This window comes from Coffea eugenioides, chromosome 5, assembly GCF_003713205.1.
Source record: "Coffea eugenioides isolate CCC68of chromosome 5, Ceug_1.0, whole genome shotgun sequence".
Classification (NCBI taxonomy): domain Eukaryota; kingdom Viridiplantae; phylum Streptophyta; class Magnoliopsida; order Gentianales; family Rubiaceae; genus Coffea; species Coffea eugenioides.
In genome coordinates, this window is record NC_040039.1 from 49,253,045 (window position 1) to 49,276,080 (window position 23,036).

Genomic DNA, 23,036 nt, shown 5'->3' on the forward strand with positions numbered 1-23,036 from the left:
AACACAAATGCCACAAAGGCCCATGTTACTCTCTCACTATCAAAGGCATTCGAGCACCACCCCCGGCCCTCCCCCTTTCCCCTCCCTCCTCAGTCCTCTCGCATCCCCTCCCATTTGGCCATTTTGCATTTTTTTTCTTCCTTTGCACTTTTAAACGCTATGTAAGTGGACCACATCACCCCGTTCCCGTTGCCATTTCTCTATATAAACCCCCCTCTTCTCTTCCCTTCTCCCCCACACACCCCATACCCGGAACAGCCAGCAAAGGAAGAAACTCTTGTCCTCCGTCCCTCACTCCTCCCTCCTTCCTTTCATAGTTATTTTCTCTGTCACCAATTTGCCAGTATTTCTTTTCCTACCACAAGAGCAATCAATATGCCTGAGGCACCAAAAGATGAGGGGGCTTATGCTCATGCTCACGACGACGCTAACACTATCTACAGTGTTGCTGAGGAGAAAAACAAGAAATTTCTTCAGTTTATTGAAGAAGTCACCGCTAACGCTGACGAGGTCCAAAAAAGGGTTCTTGCTGAAATCTTGTCTAGGAATGCCCATGTCGAGTGCTTAAAAAGACATGGCCTTAATGGTCAGACTGATAGAGAAACTTTCAAGAAAATCATGCCTGTCACCACTTACGAGGATATTCAGCCTGATGTTAACCGTATTGCTAATGGGGACAAGTCTCATATCATCTGTTCACAGCCCATCTCCGAGTTCTTGACAAGGTTTGTTTTTCTTTTCTGTAACTAATGCACTGTTTTTGGTCATGTGACTTGTGTCATTCTTCTTGCATGTGCTTTAACATATTCTTTTTTGCCAGTATTCCTTTCTTTCTTTTTCCTTTTTTTTTTCTCCTTTTATTCTGAAAAAAATGAGTTGTCTCTTATAGTATCTACCTCTTATCATTACATATTACATATGTATCTAATTTCTTTTTTCTATACAGTTCTGGGACATCTGGTGGAGAGAGGAAATTGATGCCTACAACTGAGGAAGAACTAGAAAGGAGATCATTGCTTTACAATCTTCTGATGCCTGTGATGAGTCAATTTGTTCCCGGACTAGAGAGAAGCAAAGGAATGTATTTCGTGTTTATCAAATCTGAGGTTAAGACCCCAGGTGGGCTAGTGGCTCATCCTGTTTTAACTAGTTACTACAAAAGTTCCCACTTTAAGAACAGGTCTTTTGACCCTTACACGAACTATACTAGCCCAAACGAGACCATCTTGTGCCCTGACTCTTATCAGAGCATGTATTCCCAAATGCTTTGTGGGTTGTGCCTAAACAAAGAGGTCCTCCGGGTTGGTGCTGTTTTTGCCTCGGGTTTCATCCGAGCAATCCGTTTTCTTGAAAAGCATTGGTCACTTCTGTGCAATGATATCCGAACTGGAACTCTAAACCCACAAATTACTGACCCGTCTGTGAGGGAAGCAGTGATGAAAATTCTAAAGCCTGACCCACAACTTGCTGAATTCATCGAGGGGGAATGTGGGATGGAGTCTTGGCAAGGGATTATTACTAGGTTGTGGCCAAACACCAAGTATATTGATGTTATCGTGACTGGGACCATGTCACAGTACATACCAACTCTGGATTACTATAGCAATGGCCTACCTCTTGTTTGCACCAGGTATGCTTCTTCAGAGTGCTTTTTAGGTGTCAATCTCAACCCTCTTTGCAAGCCAAGCGAAGTTTCCTATACCCTCATTCCCACCGTGGGATATTTCGAATTCTTGCCGGTTGACAGAAACAATGGCGTTACAAATTGTATATCCATGCCGAAATCCCTCAATGGGAAGGAGAAACAGGAACTGGTTGATCTCGCTGATGTTAAGCTTGGACAGGAGTACGAGCTTGTTGTCACCACTTATGCAGGTAATATTCTGTTCATATTTTAATCCTAATAAGAAGACTATGTTTAAAATACTCTCAAGCCTGTATGTTTTCAAAATGGCAATCCTATTATCCTAACCTTTTCTTTTTTTCTTTTTTCTTTTTTGGGTGGGTGGGGCTCAATCATTCAGGCCTTTATCGGTATAGAGTGGGAGATGTACTAAGGGTTGCTGGATTCAAGAACAAGGCCCCTCAATTCAACTTCATATGCCGCAAGAATGTGGTCTTAAGCATTGATACTGATAAGACTGATGAGGTTGAGCTACAAAATGCAGTGAAAAATGCAGTGAGCCATTTGGTCCCGTTTGATGCCCGGGTGACAGATTACACTAGCTATGCTGATACCACTACAATTCCTGGACATTATGTTCTTTTCTGGGAGCTTAGCCTGAATGGCTCGACCCCAATTCCTCCTTCAGTTTTTGAGGACTGTTGCCTGGCCGTTGAGGAGTCGCTCAACAGTGTCTACCGCCAGGGTCGTGTTTCTGACAAGTCAATCGGCCCTCTTGAGATCAAGATTGTGGAGGCTGGCACATTTGATAAGCTTATGGACCATGCCCTTAGCTTAGGAGCTTCAATTAATCAGTATAAAACTCCCCGTTGCGTCAAGTTTGCACCAATTGTTGAACTTTTGAACTCGAGGGTTAAGGCCAGCTACTCCAGTCCAAAATGTCCCAAGTGGGTTGCTGGTCATAAGAAGTGGAATATCAACGTGAAATAAGGAAGCTTGGAAGCGCTCATCTTGGTAGCTGTCTTTGGATATCCCCTCCCCAAATTGAAAATTAAGCAAAAAAAACAAAGAACTGTTTTGTGATCATCCATCTTAGTGCTTAGGAACTAAAGCCCCGTGTAGGTTAAACCCCCATGATTTTAATGTTTATTTGAATCTTTGTTCAATTTTAACTGCTGCTCCCTTATTATGATAGATATTTTATTTAACCTCTTGTATAAAGCAGTTTTTGTTCTAGGAAGGCCCTTCTTCCGATTTTGCATTTTACTCTTATTATGCTGCTTTTAACTCGTAGAAATTATTTTAACAGATGTACTTTACAGGTGTAGTATTGTGTGTGTGTGTGTGTTTTTTTTAGGTTGGTTCACATGATGGTTAGTTAAAAAAAAAAAAAAAAAATGTAGCTCCACTGAAATTATAGTAGTATGATCCAAGTAACAGGCCCACTGTTGACTGCATGGTTCCAAAGCGGAACCTATATTTTTGTTATTTTAGTTTACTCCTTTTGGGTATATGCACCACATCTGATGGTGCCAGCTGCATTAGCTGGAAATTTAACATATTAATTTCATGGGAATTGTTTTCTTATTTCCAGCCAGGAATCCTGCCCACTTAACTCTCATGAGCAGCTTATGTACTAGTAGAACTGCATAGAAAGCATACCTCATTTGCTTTTCAAAATCCTTCCTTTTACCCTTTACTTTTTAGGAAAAGCAAACCAACTTTTATGTCCCTCATAATTCAGCTCAGACTCGAGAAATTCATTCATTGGTATTCTAGTTACTGGAAACGTTGTTAACACTCAGATAGCCCTCAAACTTCAGTCAATTCTTTACTTAAAAGTAGATTTATGAACAAAAAGCTGTCCTCTAGCCTGTTCAGCAGGGGACCCAAGGCCAAGACTTTAGATGATTAATTAATTGAAAGTTATAGCGTACGTAAACTTTCCTGTAGTTCTTATTATTGGGATAAAGTGTCAATTGCCCATTTGTCTATGGCATGTAAGTAAGACTGAAGGGAGATAATTAATGGCTTTCTTTCTTTCGTTTCCTTTTCTTGTTTGCCCTTTAGGATATTTCAGTGTGTTCACTTGTGGATTTAATGCTAGGATGAGACTGCTGCTTTTATGCTAAGCTTCCAACTCTTCATATCAAAAACAAAGAGGGGGGCAAACCTACGTTAACGTGTAGTGCTTGACACCTATCAGAAATGAAATAATAGGGCACCATAAGCTAAATGATTCCATAAAAAAATAGTCTTGTTTCGAAGATAGGGTGGCAATAAGCTAATCCATTCCGCACCAAGTATTTTGCATTGCATCATGCTTTTCAGAAATTGAATTGATCTGACTTGTGAAATGAAGCACACAAAGTTGCTAAGGATTTGAACAGCATACCTATACTTTTTTACCCTTTTCTTTCTCTTTCTTTCTTTCCTTTTTTTTTTGTGTAAATAATAATTAGGGTTGCCTTGAACAACAGCATATGTTATTAAATTCCTGAATTTTGAGCTCAACATGCACTAGTAATTTATACATTGACTTTGTTATTTTTGGATATACGAATTATCAAGCTTACTTTTGTAATGTTTATTTTATTACTATAAGAGATGGTAGTATGGCTGCAAACGAATCAAGGCCACTCAAAATTTGTTGAGTGCACATAAGTTAATTGAGTCTACATTTAGACACATTCAATCAATCTAAACCTAGCTCAAGTCAAGTTGAGGGAGCATGTTGTGATCGGCTTAAAAATTCATCAAACTTAATCGAACTCAAACAGCCCTTGATGATGGCAAGAAATTGGCCGGTTAAAAATGAATGTAAACAAAAATATACTTGCCATTGAAGGAGGAAAAGAAGCTAAGAGATGTTTCGAGTATCAGGATCAAAACGGACTAAAAATTGCATATAAAATCTGAGGCAATCAAGTCACGTAGAAAGGAAATTTTATGTAACATTTCCGGTCGAGGTAGTTTGATACTTGCACTTCACAATTTGATGCTGGGCTCCATTATTGTCTCGCTTGAGATGGAGACGGAGACAAACGGATTGCCAGCAGAAACAATTCTTCAATTTGCTAAAAGTAAAGTTATAGCAATGAGTCGGGTAGTTGTGCTAGTCAACCATTGCTGATAAAATACAAGAATTGATTAGTTAACATCTAAAAGATATCCCACTAGGGACATAAATCTCATACCAACTCGTTGATGTTCTTTGCTCCATTCAATTTTCTCATGGGTTATGAAGAATAATTCCTCTCCGATTAGACAAGTCTAAGCAGTAGTGAGAAGTTGATGCAAAAAAGAATGGTCGTCGTGACATCCTCCAACGGGAGAGTTTCTGGTGGTAGAATAAAATGACAAATAAGCTTCTTCGTAATCTACTTTACCCTTGTTTTACCACGGTAATACTCAAACTAGATGGTAAATTATTATTATTATTATTATTATGATGTTTGTCAAAAAAATGTTTTTTTTTAAAAAAAAAAAAAAAAATACACGCACACACACACAGAGCATGATCCAGAGCGACGTCTCAAATTTTTTTTTTTTAGCTGATAATTGTGAACTTACAGTGAAAAGCTTCTCTTGAATTTGTGGCGCTGGGGCGTCTGGAATTGGCCCTGAATCCCGATTTTAAGCAGAAAATCCTCGAAAGACAGAAGGACATACGTGTAGGCAGAAGACAGAACACAAAAGAAAAGAAAAAAAAGAAAATAAGAGAGGTGAAGGACGGATAAGATAATGATCGATTTTAATTCAGAAAATGTTCCCCAATTTGCCTTGTTAAAAAGAAACAAGGAAAAAACACAATGTGCAGGGCATTCAGACAAACGGCACTGCTCTGAAAACACAGAGAGGAAAAGCAGAGAGACATGTGCAGGGACAAGTTCAGAGAAAGGATCCTGATTAAAGCTTTGATGTGGAGGATGATGTAGAAAGATAAGAGGGAGTGGGTTTTGAATTGTAGTGATGTGTTTGTTTTGGTGCCTCTGTAGCAGCGGTAGTGACTGAAGCAAACTTGCAACGACTGTAAAATCATCCATCATTTGCATTTTGTCTTCATCATTTCACTTCCACATATTTCTTCCTTCCTTCACGCTATTTGGATCATGCTTCATTGATGGTGAGCTCTATTCCTTGAACAAGATTTTTGAGGTCTCCATTCCCAAACTCAATTCCTTAAAGCAGCCGAGGATGTTTACACTGTGTGTGTTTGGATAGAGTACTATTTGAAATATAATTTGAAATTATTATTATAATACTTTGTGTGATTTAATATACGTGAGATAAAAATATGATTATGAACAATGACAAGTGATTAATCTTGTTTATAATATTCACAAAAACATTTTTCTCTTTCTGGGTAAACTGAAAATCCAAGTTATATGTATTTTAATTTAGAAAATTATGATTTGACTAGCAAAAGAATTGTAATAATTAGGGTCGAGTTGACAATATACTTGGAAAAGGATTGTAATAATTTGTGTTTAATTTCAACAACACATAATTCATGCTCTTGAAAAAAAAAATTTAGTATTTCCTTTTCTTTTATTGGAATATGATATGCAATAACTCTATATACATATATATATAGACACACATACATATATACGCACACACATTATTAGCTCTATATATGTATGGTCTTGTTAATTGCAGACGCATATTGTGTTTATCTTATCATAGATTTTTTTAATATTGTTTTTATTTTTCTAAGATCAGTAGAAGGTGACTGTTATGCCATTACGAGCTATATACTTAGAAAGTAGTAACATTTTCTTAGAAAGGATTATAAAATATCATCTTTTTAGGCAAATGTGTTTGAGTCAGTTTGAATTGGATTTTTTTTAGAAAGAAAATGTGTTTGAAATTTTTGAAGAACAAGTTTTCAACATCTGTCCAAATTCTTGGAGACACATTTAACTTTCAAGGAAAAACATGTTAAATGTTAATGAAAAAAAAAAAGAGTCACAATAACAGTGGAAATTTGCAATACACTCAATTACCATCACTTATCAGCAACTTTTGTATGAAAACAAACACACACACACATATATATGTATACACCAATTATATATATATACAACTATGCACACCCCCAATGATATACCAATGTATATTTTGTTAAAGTAGAGACACAACATGTCAATCCTGCTATGTTAATCTTGCTCATAAGCTTGCAACTGCAGTTAGACTTATGTAACACCTCACCTTAATTTCATTAATGATATCTGCATACATATGTATATTTTCAAAGTATATATATATATATATATATTACCTCTAAAAAAAAATCCAAGGCAGTGGTGGTGGTGGCAAGTGGTAAGTAGAAATTGGAGCAATAATAAATCCAAAACGAGGAAGACTTACAGGAAATGGAGACCACTCCACGTAACCAAAGATCCCTTTGTCTGTGGGGTCCGCAAACCAAGCAATTGGGATTCCCTAGGAGGCGTAAAATCCGGAAAAAAAATGTTCAGCTGGAGCTGAGTCTTTGCGGGGGACCAGGTCTAAAATTCCGCCACGTGTAATCGTTGACCTGACGTCTCCCTTTAGTTCTCCCTCTTTCGCCTTGGTACCCGACTCCTGACTCCTGATATGGCTAAAGAACAAAGGGTGAGGCGGATGCATGATTGGCCCCTGAAACAAATCACCCAATCACAAAACAGGAATCCACGTGGGCTCGTCTTCTCCACACCCCATTTTTCTACTGTGTTATTGCTCTTGGCTTTCCTTCTGGGCTCTTTGATGCTTCGTCTAAGTTCACTCTTCTATTTCTCAAATGCTCCTTTCTTGTCTTCGTCCTCAGTCAAAATTATCTAGCTCCAATTTTATATACTAAGGATGACGAATCTATAAATATTTTAATTAGGGCGCAAATTGGAATTGGCGAGACATCTTGAGTTGTAGGGTGGAAAAACACGCGAGTCTCAAGCAATCCAATTACTCGATATGAGTTTGATTACGATTTGGATTGCTATTTTTCTCAGAAAAATTGTTTCGTTTTCGTTGAACACATTTTCTTATCGTCTTTTTATCTCACATATATCAAATCGCTACAATAATTTTTCTACAAAAAATTCAGAAAAATGCAATCCAAACGGGGTCTTAATTTACGATTTGTCTAACATCGGTTAAAATATATTTCAGGTGTTATATATTTTAAAATATGAAATTAATTAGAAAAAATAAATAAATATAAAGAAAGGTAGGTAAGATTAAGTAGGAAAAGTATATAAATGTACGAGAGGATAATAATTATTAGTATATTTCTATATATATGATTGGCTAAAAAAAAATGAATACTAAATGTATTAACGGTGGCATCCGTTCTTTAATTTAAGCAGCTCAAATTCATTTAGTACTTGATACGAAATGGAGTCAAGTGAACTCTTGAACCAATCATACCCGAGCATGCAAATTGTCTGACACAATCCAACATCTGAGCTGAGTTGTGTTAATTACTGCGCGCATCACATAGTTGCAGGGTACGTCAAGAGTCTTCATTGTAGAAAGATTGTTGTTATATGATGTTCCGTATGATCAAATACAAGATAAGATGTTTCTTCGAAAAGTGTGTGTATCAACAATCGTCCAGGACATTTGAAATCATTTCCTTAATTGAAATTGTTTGAAGAATGCCGCGTCTGTGCATCATTGTCGAGTTGATAGAATTCCTGCGTAAAAAGAGAAGTCTATCCATGCATTATCGGTGTCTTCTACTGAGTTGAGATCTTGCTCAGGGTTTCCATCAGAAAGAACATAACCGCTAATCCTACTATTATTATTCATGAGATAATGAACATGCAGTTTAGTTTTACAACGTTGTGAGGTGATTCAATTAAGTGTTGCTCGTATATACTTGGAGTTGGAACCCATGCATCATTCATTCTTTAACGCCTGTCCTCTCTTTACTTGACAAGTACTGCAACACTTAAAAAAAGCCATCCTTTCAATCCACACCCATACATACATATATATATATATGTTCATAAGTTGCCTGATCAAATGATCATAATGCACCTCTTAATTAAGTCAACGAGAACGTGTCCTTTCTCACTTTAATTTGCGTATGCCAATGTGCTTTTCTGAAATACTCCAGTTAATTGAATTGGAGATGGCAAATCACTGAAGTTGGTAAGAAATGGCATCCTCTTTGGAAATCGAAGTTAATAATTGGACAAAACCTCAATTAATAATCACTCATAGCGAGAGTGTTTGGTCCGTTGAATTACAAAAGCATGCATGATAGAGAGAGGCAGAGAGGTGTTGGAGGTCATATATGCATTAATAATATCCGTGATATATTTGGGCAATAATGGTGACCGAAAGTGGAGTTTTTTCTGAAGGCGATTGAGAAAGACTTGAAACCAGAAAACAAGAGATGGAAAAACTTTAAAAGAGTGATAGTGAAACTGAGTTCTGCTTTTGGAGACAGTCCACCCAACCATGAAGGTGACTTAGAAGGCGACGCTGGTGAATAGTGACAACAGCAATAATAAGAAGCTCCCTCTCATTTCTGCATCCTACCTCCTGAACTAAAGCTGACCCCTCCTGCATTCATGGTTGGTCAGGCGGACAACGATTTCTGCGTAAAAAAATACCACCACATTATCCGTAGTTGCGCGTCAAAAAATAATTAAAGTTTATGTGCTGAGACAGTTTGATCAGAGTCTTTCTTCAGCAATTAATAATGGGATGAACATACCCTAATTTAAGACTAAAGAAAATAATACTACTATGTTCTTTTCCACAATTTTTTTTTTTTTAAAAATAATAATCAAAAGAATGGGTATCGATCGATGGTCCAAATTAAAAAGGGCCATCTGCCAAGGATAATTAATTGATTCATAATCTCAATTGGCCATGAATAACAAACAGCATGCGCGTAAGGCAAGATATGAGTCAAAATTAGCCTAACTTGATTTGGATATATCTAATTAATTACTCAAACGTGGACTCGTGGTTTTGCTCTGCGTGGACCGGACTATGATTGCAATTATTATCCACTGAATATATATTTGCATACAGCACAAATTAGAACATGAACAACCAAACATATTTATGATGATTGAACTGAAAATCTATCCCTCTTGTTTGTTTTATCCGATCTGATTGTTTTATTAGTATATGAGATTATAAATAATTTCTTCAGCTCACATCACATGTGTGTGTGTCATGTGTCATATATATATATATGTATAAAAGGGAAGACGGTGAACATAAGTGACTAACTAACTGACTGACTGACTAATAAGTCGGGGAGTTGATTCCTTGAGAAAGGGTAAAATTACAGAGAGAGAGAGTTGATGATTGGGAAGCAGCAATTGATTTTCCGATTTCACCAGGTCTGATAAGCAATCGGCATGTGCACTGCACGAAGTGACTTGAGGCTCCAATTATTATGGGGCGCTGGCTGAGACAAAAAGAGGTATTCATGATTTGACTTGGATCCAAAACCAAACAATTCTTTGAATTGGAGATTTTGGACACTGACAGATTCGAATCCGCGTGGAGGATTAGGATTTCTGATTAGAACGATCCTCCAACATGAATTCCAAATCAACGTGCAGCTGCGAAAATTTTGTCACTACTCTCACTCCCAATAAATAATTGTCAAAATGGCATTAAGAACTCATAAGCGCTCTGCCGGTGGTGCTTAATTTAAAAAGGTTCATAGGAATACATACATATACATATATATATATATATCAAAAGGCCAGTCTTCACTTCGATCACCCTCCTCCATGTCTCCTCTTCTAATTCTGTGCTTGATTCGCAAAGATGGCTCCTTTGAGGGATACATGCATGATCAAATTACATGTGACTGAAGAAACGATGACGTATTTAATTGTCAATTGATTAAATCAAATCAATTTGTAGGACCTAAATCTTTTGAAACATTCGGACCCCCGAAGAATAGACAATGCATGGAACGATAAACACAGAAATTTATTACTAGCTCATAAATTAGTGACGGATTAGTTAAGAACCACTCAACCAAAAGCCCGGATTCTAGCTAAAAATATGATAAAATCACGTGAAATGTCCACATTCGTGGGTGACCGCGAAGTATCAAGGCAGCCCCCTCCGGGTCACTTCACACGTGTTGTACCCGAAAAAGACACTGGATTTCGGCAACTTGGACCTACCCGAAAGAGAATGTTGACTTTGCCTCGACCTTAAAAAGCCCCACCCACACGTGAGGGCTTTCTGTTTTATGCTTGCTTGTCGGGCCCTGTGCGAGAGGCCCAGTTGGCCCATCCGAAAACGCTGTCTCCAGCAGTCGCAAATGCTGCTGCATCCACAGCAGTTGCATCACAGGCAATTCCGGCTTCAAAAGTATAATTTAGGCCTCTAATCCTGAAGAAAAATATCATTACGATTACTAGTTGTTGTTATGTGCATGAACTTGTTGAGGTGACATAGCGTCATATGTGACACAATAATGCTGCCTTCTGTATTATTAGATAAACCATTGCCATTGCTTAGACACACTTTCTTAACTTAATAATAAATATTAATTAACTTCCTTTCTTTTTCTTTTTTTTCATTTCCAGAACATGTTAAAGATTAACTTGTTTGACTACAAATGCCACAACAAGCTTTTCTTCTCAAATAAAGAAGAAAGTGAACAATGGTATATACCCATATAAATACGTATCCATGAATTGTTTTGGGGGGTGAGGTGATGGAGTGCTGTCAGCTGTGTAGGATATTCAGACGCGTAGAAGATAGAGAGTATTTGATGCTGCAAAAGGTGCACGACTAAGACAACGTCGGTCCTTAGTTGTAGTTTGTTAATGTTATCCCGATAAGTGACGAGAAGCTATTGGGAAGTCTGCATCTATATTATGTACTCCTAACATCTATAGCAGCGGACAAGCTGTTTTTCTATTCGTGTCAGAGATAATCTAAAGACTTGAAAGAAGAATTAAAGCAATAATATACGATGAAAGGTCTTCACAATGATGATGCATGATAATGACATGATCACGAATTAAATTTGTTATCAAATCGAAGTGGATAAGAAATGTAGGGAAAGAATGTGGCAATTGAGACAATAATTATGTTTGACAGAGAGAAGGCATTAAAATAAAGAAAGAAATAGGCCTCTGTTCTGTTCTGTTATCAAGGCAAGGACTCTTTTGTGGTCTTGTTAGGTAGCTGTTTGTACAAGTGTATGGTATTGGTAGGCTCAACTCAAAGATTTTTCCTTTAGTTATTACACAAGGGGTAGTTATCAAAACCTGCTTCGATCATTTTGTGACAGCTTCAGCTGACTGCTGCTACGATTGGAACTCGTTAATTTAATTTATTAGCCAAAGTCAGGAGTTGTTTGGCTAATAAATTGGTTGGTTGTAAGTTTAGTTAAGTGTTTGGTATGCACAAAAGTCCGCTGCTGAAATCACAGCAGACTTCCATTTTGAATAAACTGCAGGAGACAGAGAGAGAGAGAGATTATACATATACACATATATATCTTTCTTGTGTTTAATAATACATGATGATAACGATGCTCAAACCTCTAACGCTAAAGGAGTTGGTGGAATGTAGACATTTTACAAGGAATATTTGGACTTTTTCAAGGGGTAAGTGAGTGAGATGAGATCTTTGGCCGGTGACATATGCTGCAGAATTATCAAGAAACAGGTCGAACTGGTGCAATTTGCATGGCGCGGCATGATTAATCATTAATCCTTCCTCCTCAGATGTCTTTTGTCTCAGTATTAAAGGGCAAAAAATGCTGCTGTTTATTTAAGGATTCAAAAGCAATTATCTCCAAAATGTGGTGACATCCAAGCTTAATTAAATTTTAATTGAGAAAAAAGAAAAAACAGATGATTTTGGACCCCAGCTTCTGGAAAAAAAATTTTCGATGATTCACGTATCCATTCTATAGACAAACTCAAACGTCACGAGCTTTTTTTGGTCCAGACCCAAACCAGGAGCAGACCAAGTAACAATCGCTGGAATCAGAGTGCCTAATGGGCCGGTCAATCCATGTTAATGACAATGTCCAGCGCATCGAATTCGCCTGTGAAGTTTCTTTCACCCTCTTTATTTATTTCATTTGTAGATAGTGTACTTTTTTACTTAAAAGCTAGCACTCAACCATGAAATCTCGCCCCGTCCCACATCGAAAGATCGTGGAATAGTTACTCTGGATTTAAGGTTCACAGGTGATCCGTTTGGTCACCAATTGGCTGAATCGGGTTGCTTTGTGGGTCCCCCTTGTCTTTGATGACTCTCTGAGTGTTGATCTAACTATGTGCGTGAGTTCTTGCCGTCCTGTGAGACAAAAAAAATCACTTATTTGGCGAGGTTGTGCTAGGGGGGGGGGGGGGAAGGGGGCTTCTGTATCCCTCGTCTTCTTTTTTGCTTTCCAAAGCATTTCAAAGTCATCTTTCAATAATGTTGGCGTGAAACCAAAACTACACTTACTTGGTTGTATGCTTCCTGCGCTTAACAAAAAATTGCTGATAAGTAGCGCAAAATCCTCTTTATACGAATAGCTATCAGAAGAGAGATTCTTTGTTCCCCCCACCTCCAAAACACCAAAACAACAAATTGCTCCAAACAGATTCTTTTGAGTTGTCTAATTCCCAGAAATTCTACAGCAAATGCAGTTAACCGCTTTGATCAATTAGGGAAGTGCAAATACAACACGGTATATCGTGCATTTCTTATTCCATGATAGAAAGCTTCTTTAAAAAAAAAAAAAGACAAAATCTTCTTTTAAGACAACAAAATAGTTGAGATTAACAGAGAAATCCAACTTTGTGGTACTCTCTGAAATTACAAGGAGAGTGAATCTGCCTGGGGGCAGTCATAAATGTAGTAACCACTTTATCCCACGGCCTGTGAAAAACTGGTCAAATGCAGTATTCAAGGACTTCGCTGTGACTGAGGTTTGATGATCGAAGCTTGTATGATGATATTCACAATAGCCTGGGGTTCTAGCGTAGCATCAACCTTAAGCACACCTTCAGATTCATCAATATGAAGCAAATCCATTTGGGACTGCAAGAGCTTTGCGGGCATGAAATGTTTCCCCTCTGCGGCTCTCTTCTCCAGCCGAGCAGCGAGCACATCAGCCTGAGCATGCAACAATACAAATTTGACTATAGAAATGTAAGAACCTGGTTCATAACTTGGGTCTGCAGATCTAAGAATTTCTCTGTAGTGCTTTTGTAGAGCTGAGCAACCAAGGATTACAGTTCCTCCGTTCCCTGTACTTCTTCTTAGGGCATCTCTCAGTGTTTCAAGCCACGGTATGCGATCTTCCTCAGATAGAGGTATCCCATTTCTCATTTTTTCTGATTTTAATGCAATTTTCACCGGTCAATATTGTCACTAATCAAAACAGGTGGACATGGCAGGCAAAATGCCGGCAGAAAGAATTACCTCTGTTAGCTTGTGGATGGTAATCATCAGCATCGATATAGCAGCATTTTAAAGCTTCACCTAGCATCTGACCAATGGTTCTGCAAATGCAAAATAATAATACCAATCGAAAATGAGTATCACACTAGTTTTCTGGAACACAGTGAAGACGTAAATATCCAGAGTTAAACAACTCATCTAGTAGTCTACATAAAAGCAACATGAAACAAAGGAACCTTTAGTTGACTGAAGCAGGTGTTGGCTAATGTCCTGAAGTATAGAGCTGAAAGTGTATACCTTGGTAACTTCACAACAAAATTTAGCAGGGCAACCAATAAAGCCAGGTAAATACGCCTTGGAGCAACATCTAGAATCTACTTTCGTGCCATTGTTTAGCTGTTGCTTTAGGGAAAAAAAAAAACAAAAACTTGGAAATGTAACAGAAGTATTTACATTTTCTTCCTAAATGAGAAACTTTCAGGACACTACGTAGATGCAGAAATACAACCTAGAAAATATTGCAACTTTTGATATATTACTAATTGTTAAATGAAAAAGTAGGTTCCTATGGCGACACAATTTATAGGACATGTAAAACTTCCATTCTTCCTAGTTCAAAGTTCACTATAACAGAAAGATCAATACCATTCTTCTGCGGCCATGAAAAGATCAACAACAACAACTAATACCTCAGAAAAGATTGTATCGATAAACAGACATTTAACGATGTACTACTAGTGAAAAAGAATGGAATCAAATAGAACTTTTGACTGAGGTTTGAGACTCACGATTTCCCAGCACCGCTAACTCCCATTATGACAATAGCTTTTCCTGTGGAGCAGAATGCATCATCAGAAATTGATTAAAAATAATAAAACAGGAACAAGAAACAGAACATTCAGATTAGATATAAACAGATTTCGATAGATATCATCCCCAAAGTCAAAGAGAAGATGTGAAACGTAGAAGCCAAGAACTACCTTTCCAATCCGGTGCCATATCTGCGCAGATCAGAATAGATAATCTTGGGGGGGGCTTCAGCTCATGAAAACAGATACAAAAATCAGAAGCCCATTTGACATCTTTACCAAACACTGCTTCCTCAAGAAATGCCCCTATACATAGTGTCGAAGAAAATTAAAAAAGATAGGACATTTCCGCGTAATACTTCATTGGGCATTCTCATTAATTATTCTCCCCAAGATTACCATTAAGCTTTGACTGAAAGTTGACAACCCAAACGAGTTAACAGCCAAAACTAAAGAACGAGCATCTGAGCCTAAAGACCAGAGACGTTAAACAAGAAGATTTACGAATGATCCAAGAGCTTTAAGTGCTAACAATCACATTAAAAGAGCTGAGAAGAATTTGAAAGACAGCAATCAATTACAATTGAAAACTGTACTTACTCGTCGGCGGTCTAATATACCAAAGCAGCCAACAAAACAACAATAAAGAAAAAGGTTAGATGATTTTGCAGAATTTTTTTTCTTTAGGTTTTGTTATTGGCTTTCCGGCGTTTTATTAATAACTTACCTGGGCTATTGCCTATTGGTGATGATAAATATTTGCTGGTACTGCCGTGTCAGACGTTTGAGCGCAGCAGTAGTAGGAGGAAGAACGATCGAACTTGTCCACCGGCCACCAACCACCCAAATCCAGGCCGTACATCCTGTATTTACCTCAATTAGTGCTGCACGAGCTTCTTCTTTTTTTTTTTCTTTTTTTTTTTTAATAAAGATAAGACGGAAAATAAGAATGTGTTGGCTTTGTTATAGACTGACTGCTCTTAATTAGTACTATTATCTTCCCAAATAAAATTACAGATAACTCTTATTTACTAATTTTTTTCAATTTTTAAAATTCCTAACGATATAAAATAGTAGTAACGATTTAGAGAGCTGTATGTGTGTTCATGACTTTGAAGTTACCATCTTTAGCATAGTATGAAAATACTCCATGCTTCATCTCTGTGCATGAGAAAAATAGAGAGTTACTATTGAAAATTTAGAGAATGAAAACCTGGAAATATGGCAGACAAGATTGGAAGAGCAGGGATTGCGAAGGTGGTTTCGGAGGGTTGCCCGGCCACTCTTTTCTAAAATTGATCTTTGCGGGGGGAGCAAATTCGGTGGCAGTATAAAATTCCTTGACATTTCCTCGAGATGTTAAAATTTTTTTAATAAACGTATAAAAACAAAACAAAATAAAATAAAATATCCGGGGGGGTGAAAGTAGCGGTCAAAGATTTGCATTACTGTCTCTGTCTCCCACATCAAACCCACATTAATATCTGCATACATTCTTTTGATCAAAATAAACATTCCCCAAAACCAAAATCCCTCTCTTCCTCACAGCACCAAGCACTAGGCGCCCCACTTGGGTGCGGGCCTACCTGCTGCCTTGGTGCACCCGCCTTCCCTCAATTTCTCCCCCTCCACTAAGCAACACTTCTCCCCCAGGCCCCAACACAACCCCAAAAAAGGCAAAAAAAAAAAAAACCCTTTTCATATTTCTTTCTTTTTAATTATTAATTCCAAAATTGAATACTTTCACGCTAGTTTGTCTCCCTTCCAGCCGTTGGATCAGGTGACCGGTCGTGGGAATGGAGGGACTTGGACCGTTGGTGGTCAAGGATAATTCAGAGGTCAAAGGCGGCAATCGTCCTATAGTACTCTAAACGATAGTTGACTTGACGTGGCCCAAGAAAGGAAAGAGCGAGGGACGGGACACGTGGCGACGAGGAGGGGCCATGACGTGCACGTGACGTGAGATTTAGGACCCTGTTTTGGGGCAACAATGTCAGGGATTTGAGATCTGGTGGTATTTTGATTCATTTCAGGGATAAGAAGGTAAGCTGTGAACATGGAAATTGAGTAGTGGTAGTAGAAGTTCAATGCAAACTTTCGGTGATGATGTTGCTGACTTGGCGAATTTGTTATAGTTGACCCGGGCTGGGATGGTTTTCACCTTTTTTTCATGGAAAACAATCCAAAACTTTTGTTTGGACCAATTATTAGAAGGCAAGGTTTGATTTCGATACAACCCCAGGCTAGTGCTTGTTTTTGGGATCTAAAGATTCCACTGGTCAAATGAAAATGGATAAGAATGCTGTTATGGCTACTCTTTCATGCTCCTATAATCCTATGATGTTGATTGAAATTCGAGAAATGCATAAAATAAGTTGCGATGGTGGATGATGAACCTTTGTCATCCTTCCAAAAAAAAAAAAAAACCTTTTTTAGTACAACTTGTAAGCTAAATGACTGAGTAATTAGCGTACATGTCTTAAAGTAATTAATTAGCGGACATGTCTGCTAAGGAAGCAAAACTTCGGTTTTCTCATGCTGGGGAAGGAAGGACACACTTAAACCACACTAGATCTGCTAATTCTATCTTCAATTCCTCTGGTATTTAATTTATACGTTCGTTTGAGTTTTTTTTTTTTTTTTTTAAATCATGACTCCATCTTATCTTATCTGCCCTATCAAGCACTGTTATCTTCCGAATTAGTATAACTCAAAAACTTTTTCTTATGGCTAATTTTCATGTTTCTCTCGCTTAACATATCCTTCACAAGTATTTGATGTATGTGGGATGCAAAGGTGATTGAAATATGTATTTACATTTTTAGTCCCTTAATTCATATCTACTAATATTCTTGTCAAAAATAAATCACATGCATCTCATGCCTTATAAATTTTAGAGACAGAATTAGAAGATAGCAAGAAAAAAAAAAAAAGGAAAAAAAATGTCCTTCGCATCTCTTTCTTGGTCTTATTTTTCTAGCCAAGAATGCAGAAACAATCACGGTTGCCTCCGGGCCCTATGCTTGTGGTGTCACCAATAAGCGCTGGCAGGCACCACTTTTGGTTATAAACTTTCATTAAAATTCAACTCTCATCCCACTCGACTTTTTGCATAAAATCTTATCTGAATATTAGTTTTACAAAAAATGAATGAATATGGGTGAAAAATAGAAAAAACACTAGCTGGTGGAATCTAATTCCAATATTAGTGTCTTTTTTTAACCCTACAACTAATAGAAAAAATGCTAGCGAATGTTTTTTTGGATATTAGTTGTGTTAGATTCTGTACACCATTATTTTCCTTTAACTATCACCCACCTTCATTTTTCTTTTTTTTAATAAAAAATAATATCAAAATCATGTTGTTTGCCAAAAAAATGTGCAGAGAGTTCAATTTTGTGAAGTATTATTGATAAAAAATGATAGCAGCCGATGGCGACACTGCCAGCACGGTGGTCAAAGGCAGCCATGGTTGGCGACACATTCTTGGTTACGAAAATAAGACAAAAAAAAATACAAAATCAATATATGAGAGATGAAAAATCATCATTATCTATGTAAAGTATGTAAAAGGTACAAAACTAATATGAGAATGATTATTTGTATGATTTTCCCAAACAAATATTTGGTGATTCTCAACAGATTTAGTTAAAAATCAACTAGATTTTAGCAACCCAACAATCTAAGAATCCGTTCAAATTGCTTTTTCTTTTTTTGTGAGTTCTTGAGAAATTTAGTAGAAAAATAATATTATAACACTTTTATGATTAGATATAATTTACATGAGATAAAAAGATGGTTGATATATATATATATATATATATATATATGTTAAAGGAATATATCTAAAAACCCAAAATAAAATGTGTACAAAAGAAGCATTATTGGGGCTGAACAACGGATTGAATTGCAAATCTAATACCCTGAATTTGAGTGAGGGGTGACTTTAGCAACCATCTGTACGGTTACACAGCAATGCTACGAAACAAGATAAAATGATGGTTAGAAGACAACATGTCGCAAACTAATAGTAGTTTATAGCCGTGAAGTCACTTAAATTGATGTTGAGGTTCTAGCTTTAACTTTTAAAATCTCGTATTCCTTCCATAATAGGAAGGCACTTCAACTTTCTTCTTTACCCCCTTCATCATTCGTAAAACCTCAAAAATGGAGAAATGAATTATTGTCGGTCATTTGCGTACATAATTCATAACTCTAATGTCTAATCACGTAGACAAAGTGAGTTTTGGTGCCACTCTGCTTAGAGCCACCATATCAGAGTAATAATTTGCTCTCTGAAGGTATTCCCGAACACAATAGCCTCTCTCCTTTGGGCTTTCAAAAGTTCAAGGGACTTTTATCACAAGAGCAGATTATAACAGAGCTATAATGAGCTGAGCAACACGCAGTTACAAGGATCTCTCGGCCTTCCCTGGTGAAATAGGAAAACTTAAGCTACCATAAGATATAAACTCACTAAACCTTTTATTTGATTTTTCCTCGATGATCCTTCCAATTGGTAGGTCTCATCTATTTATACAACAAGCTTGGCCTCATTAAATGGCCTTTCGAAAAAGTAAAAGACAAAATACAATCTTGGCCTTTGAGAACACTTGGCCTTTTGGAAAAGTAAATATTAAATAACCTTTGGCTTTGGGAAAACCAAAGGTTGTCCTTTGAGACAAACAAGGGACAGTCAATGCATTGGGTCTTTAAGAGGACCCATTTATGTCAATATCATTCCATGCCCACTGGTAGTCATCATGTGGTGTGTCTGATGGGGTGGTGTCTGGATCAGTAATATTATATAGCTCGATGTGATCTTGATGTGCTTCTTTGTTTCTTCTTTTATTTTCTAAACTTTTTGCTTCTGATCGATTTTTGAAAATATAGGAAGAAGTAGCAAGTGATGTTGTTGTAGAAACCTGTGATGTATCATAGGGGTCTTGGGAATCTTGCATCACAGTATCATTCATCCTATCTTGATATTTCTTTTTGGCTCTTTTAATTCTGTTCCAATGAGGGTGACTAGAATGATAATTCCAGGAACCATAATGACCGGGCCAAATTTCAGGAGGAATGCATCTGTTTTTTTGAAAAACTAGTTTTGTACCCATTCGTTGAACGGGAATCGTCAAAAAAAAAAAAAAACTATTTTGTCAATTTTATAAAAATGTCGATATAAAATACAGATTTAATGTATAATCTATTATAACTTGTAATGTATAATCTATTATAACTTGTCTTAAGTATATTACTATGTAAAGTATACAAACTTATATAAATTATTCTTATAGAATAAATTTGAACATCTAATTCAGTGAATAATAATTCAAAAATGAAAAAAATAACATTCAACAATATCATAACATTCAAAAACTTGAAAATAAACAAAAAGTGCACTAAATAGTATCAAATAATATTCTACTCTTCAGAAACTTGTTTTGTTTTTCTTCTGTTTGAACATTCTCCTCGATTTGTCCGTGCAACTCAGCATTTATTGATTTTCCATTATCACTACATGATAGCAAAACAGGATTTAATTAGCCACACTATTTATGGTATTTGATGTATTAAAGTGGGTAATAATTTTATAACAAATTGTATTTGTAGACTTAGTTGACTCTATATTATACCCATGAAAATCTTGTTGCGTTGACCCTTGAACACCAACATACATAAATTTCACAAAATGAACCAAAATAAATTTTTCCCTTTGAGTTCATGATCACTCAAGAGGCATAGGCCAAATGCTTATAATATGAATATTTAACAGCAGTGTCAGACATAACAAAAAAAATTCAACTAAAGTAACTAATAGTAATAATAGCTAAAGACACAAATTTCGTGAAGAAATGTCTTAGTCAATTGATTATTAAAAATTTAAGAACAACATGAGACGTAATCAACAATAGCATTTACTTCAATAAAATTCTTACATTTGAAGATGAACATATTTTTTAAAAAAAGAATCTTTTGGCTCGCTGAAAACAATTTCATTACAAAAATTCTGGACAACAAAACACATGAAAATTTATATATATGAGGTGAAAATTTGATTAAAAAATATTTACGAAAAACATACGTAATTTTTGAAAAAAAAAATGGCAATCCATGCAAAACCTCGTTAGTCAAGAAAATTGTCAGTCTACCGAAGTTTTTACTTAGCATAGTTGCATCCTTTTTAAACTTTTCATTCATCTTGTAAACTTGAATCTTTCAACAATTGTTTGTTCTCATTTTTTTTTGACATGTTTAAAAAATGAAAATTATCATGCATTCAAAACGGCCCAATAGGATTCCGTTTTAGTCAATGTCATGAGATTGATCTTCGCATTAATTAGTCAAAAGAAAGACTCCAAAGCTATCTACAGAACGGGTGCACCCATTTCAATGTACTGACGCGTGCATGACTGCATGTGCGATTCCCTTAAAACTTTTTTCTGATTCGATACATGTGACCAATTAAAGAAATTCGATGGAAATTCCATTTGACAAATTTTCAATGGATCTTGCTCGTTTTGTCATGTTCTGCTTACAAAGAGCAGGTGGAATAATTTTATCACTCAATTATTTAGAGTTATCTACTTGGGACAGTAAAATAAATATTTTACCCAAAGTGGTCTTTGAACCAATTAAAATATATAACATTTTGGGACTGAAAACGTGCATGTTAAATCAATTCCTATGTCTTCATACAAAACAAACAAAATAAAACAAAAATAAAATAAAATTCAAGATATGTTACTAAACTCTTATAATTAAAGATCAACAATATTTTTTTTAAAAAAAATATGTATTGAAAGAAGATGTACCTGATAATCAAGAGGAGGTTGGAAACTCAAAATCGATACTTTAATGTACCAATCGCTTGTACTGAAAATACCTAACCATGAATTTGATGCTTGAAATCAATAAATTAGAGGCTATATGGAATGTAGGCATAAGAAATAAGAATTGATAAAAATATAAAGAGATATTGATAAGAATATTAAAAGTAGGTTTATCTTGATTTAAATTGCTTAAAGTACATAACTTTGGGTAGGAAATAAGAATCCTATAATATTAAGAATTCTTATAGCAAATAAAACCACAATCGTCCAAATAACTATTTTTTTTGAAGAAAATATGATTTATTAATTGAAATTAGTTACTTTTCTACTTTTTGTAGTGATAACAATTCTTATCGGACTAAGAATTGATATATCTTATCGGACCAATCATATAATATAGGAAATAAGAATTGATATAAATTCAAACAAAAAAGGAGCAAGCCACGTAGGAAACTACTTGCCGTCTCGTTAAGCCACGTAGGAAAGAGAAAACATGAAACGATAAGAATGAAAATACGACTTTATTATATATATATGATGTATCTCTGTGCTTCTTCATATTCATCATCAAGGTCTAAAATAGTATGAGTCATTTCCTTATAAATAACTGCACTTGGACAAGATTGAATTTGGTTGTTTATGAGGCTGCAGGGTCTATGGAAATGAAAGAGAACATATTTAGTCTGAGTTGAGAATAATCCAGACCAATACGTTAAAGGTCGAAACCATTGCAAAAATATTTGGAGATTTGGATTTAATGGTTGATTAAAAAATAGTGATTGGAATTCCATCAAAATATGATATTGATGGCAAAGACACCAAAAATACCATAGCAGTGGTTTTGGGAAATCATCATGTCTTGCAATGAATATTTGACAGAAAGGGTATTCAGGATTAGTACCAAAGGGACTTAGAATTGATCCTCCATATGAACTAAAAATTTCTAGTTCATATTAATTTCGGATTCTTTCAATGTCTTCTTTTTCCCATGGATAAGGAATTTGGTAAACATCTGGGGGTTCTGGATGGACGGGTGTAAACATAAGACAGGGTAGAACTGAATTGGTTATGGTTTGTTGAGGTAAAGGTTCTTTCCTTGAGAAGAAATCAGCAACAATATTTTTCTTTCCTTTGATATGTTTGACTTCAAAGGAATATTGTGAAAACCATGCTTACCATCTTAAAAGTTGTGGGTTTGGGATTATTTTTTGTTGGAATTGCAGCATTTTAGGAAATGATCCCATATCCATTTTAACCAAAAAATGATGAGATATTAAGAAGAAAGAGAATTTCTTTGTACCATTTCGTACTGCAAGAATTTTTTTGAAAGTGGAATGATAGTGTTGTTCAGAATTTTTGAATCTTCCACTGGCAAATCCA

The 23,036-nt window shown here is 36.2% G+C and overlaps 2 protein-coding genes across 5 annotated transcripts in view; one reads left to right on the forward strand and one right to left on the reverse strand.

Moving 5' to 3' along the window:
- The first annotated feature begins 261 nt into the window (after positions 1–261).
- LOC113772070 (indole-3-acetic acid-amido synthetase GH3.6) lies at positions 262–2,841 on the forward strand. The gene is made up of 3 exons (XM_027316607.1): positions 262–725; positions 947–1,875; positions 2,025–2,841. Exons 1-3 carry the CDS (start codon positions 376–378, stop codon positions 2,612–2,614), a joined length of 1,869 nt encoding a protein of 622 aa, XP_027172408.1. The 5' UTR covers positions 262–375; the 3' UTR covers positions 2,615–2,841.
- Positions 2,842–13,240: 10,399 nt separating this feature from the next.
- LOC113770074 (gluconokinase-like) overlaps positions 13,241–23,036 on the reverse strand; it is a 40,888-nt gene continuing 31,092 nt past the window's right edge. Inside the window, exons 1-6 of one of the 4 annotated variants that reach the window (XM_027314425.1) lie at positions 16,037–16,326; positions 15,551–15,686; positions 14,995–15,129; positions 14,803–14,845; positions 14,036–14,115; positions 13,241–13,947 (exon numbers count right to left, since the gene is read on the reverse strand). In XM_027314425.1, coding sequence (XP_027170226.1) covers positions 13,517–13,947; positions 14,036–14,115; positions 14,803–14,845; positions 14,995–15,013 — 573 coding nt within the window. In that variant the 5' untranslated portion in view covers positions 15,014–15,129; positions 15,551–15,686; positions 16,037–16,326 and the 3' untranslated portion in view covers positions 13,241–13,516. The other 3 variants (XM_027314426.1, XM_027314427.1, XM_027314424.1) reach the window with 3 other exon arrangements.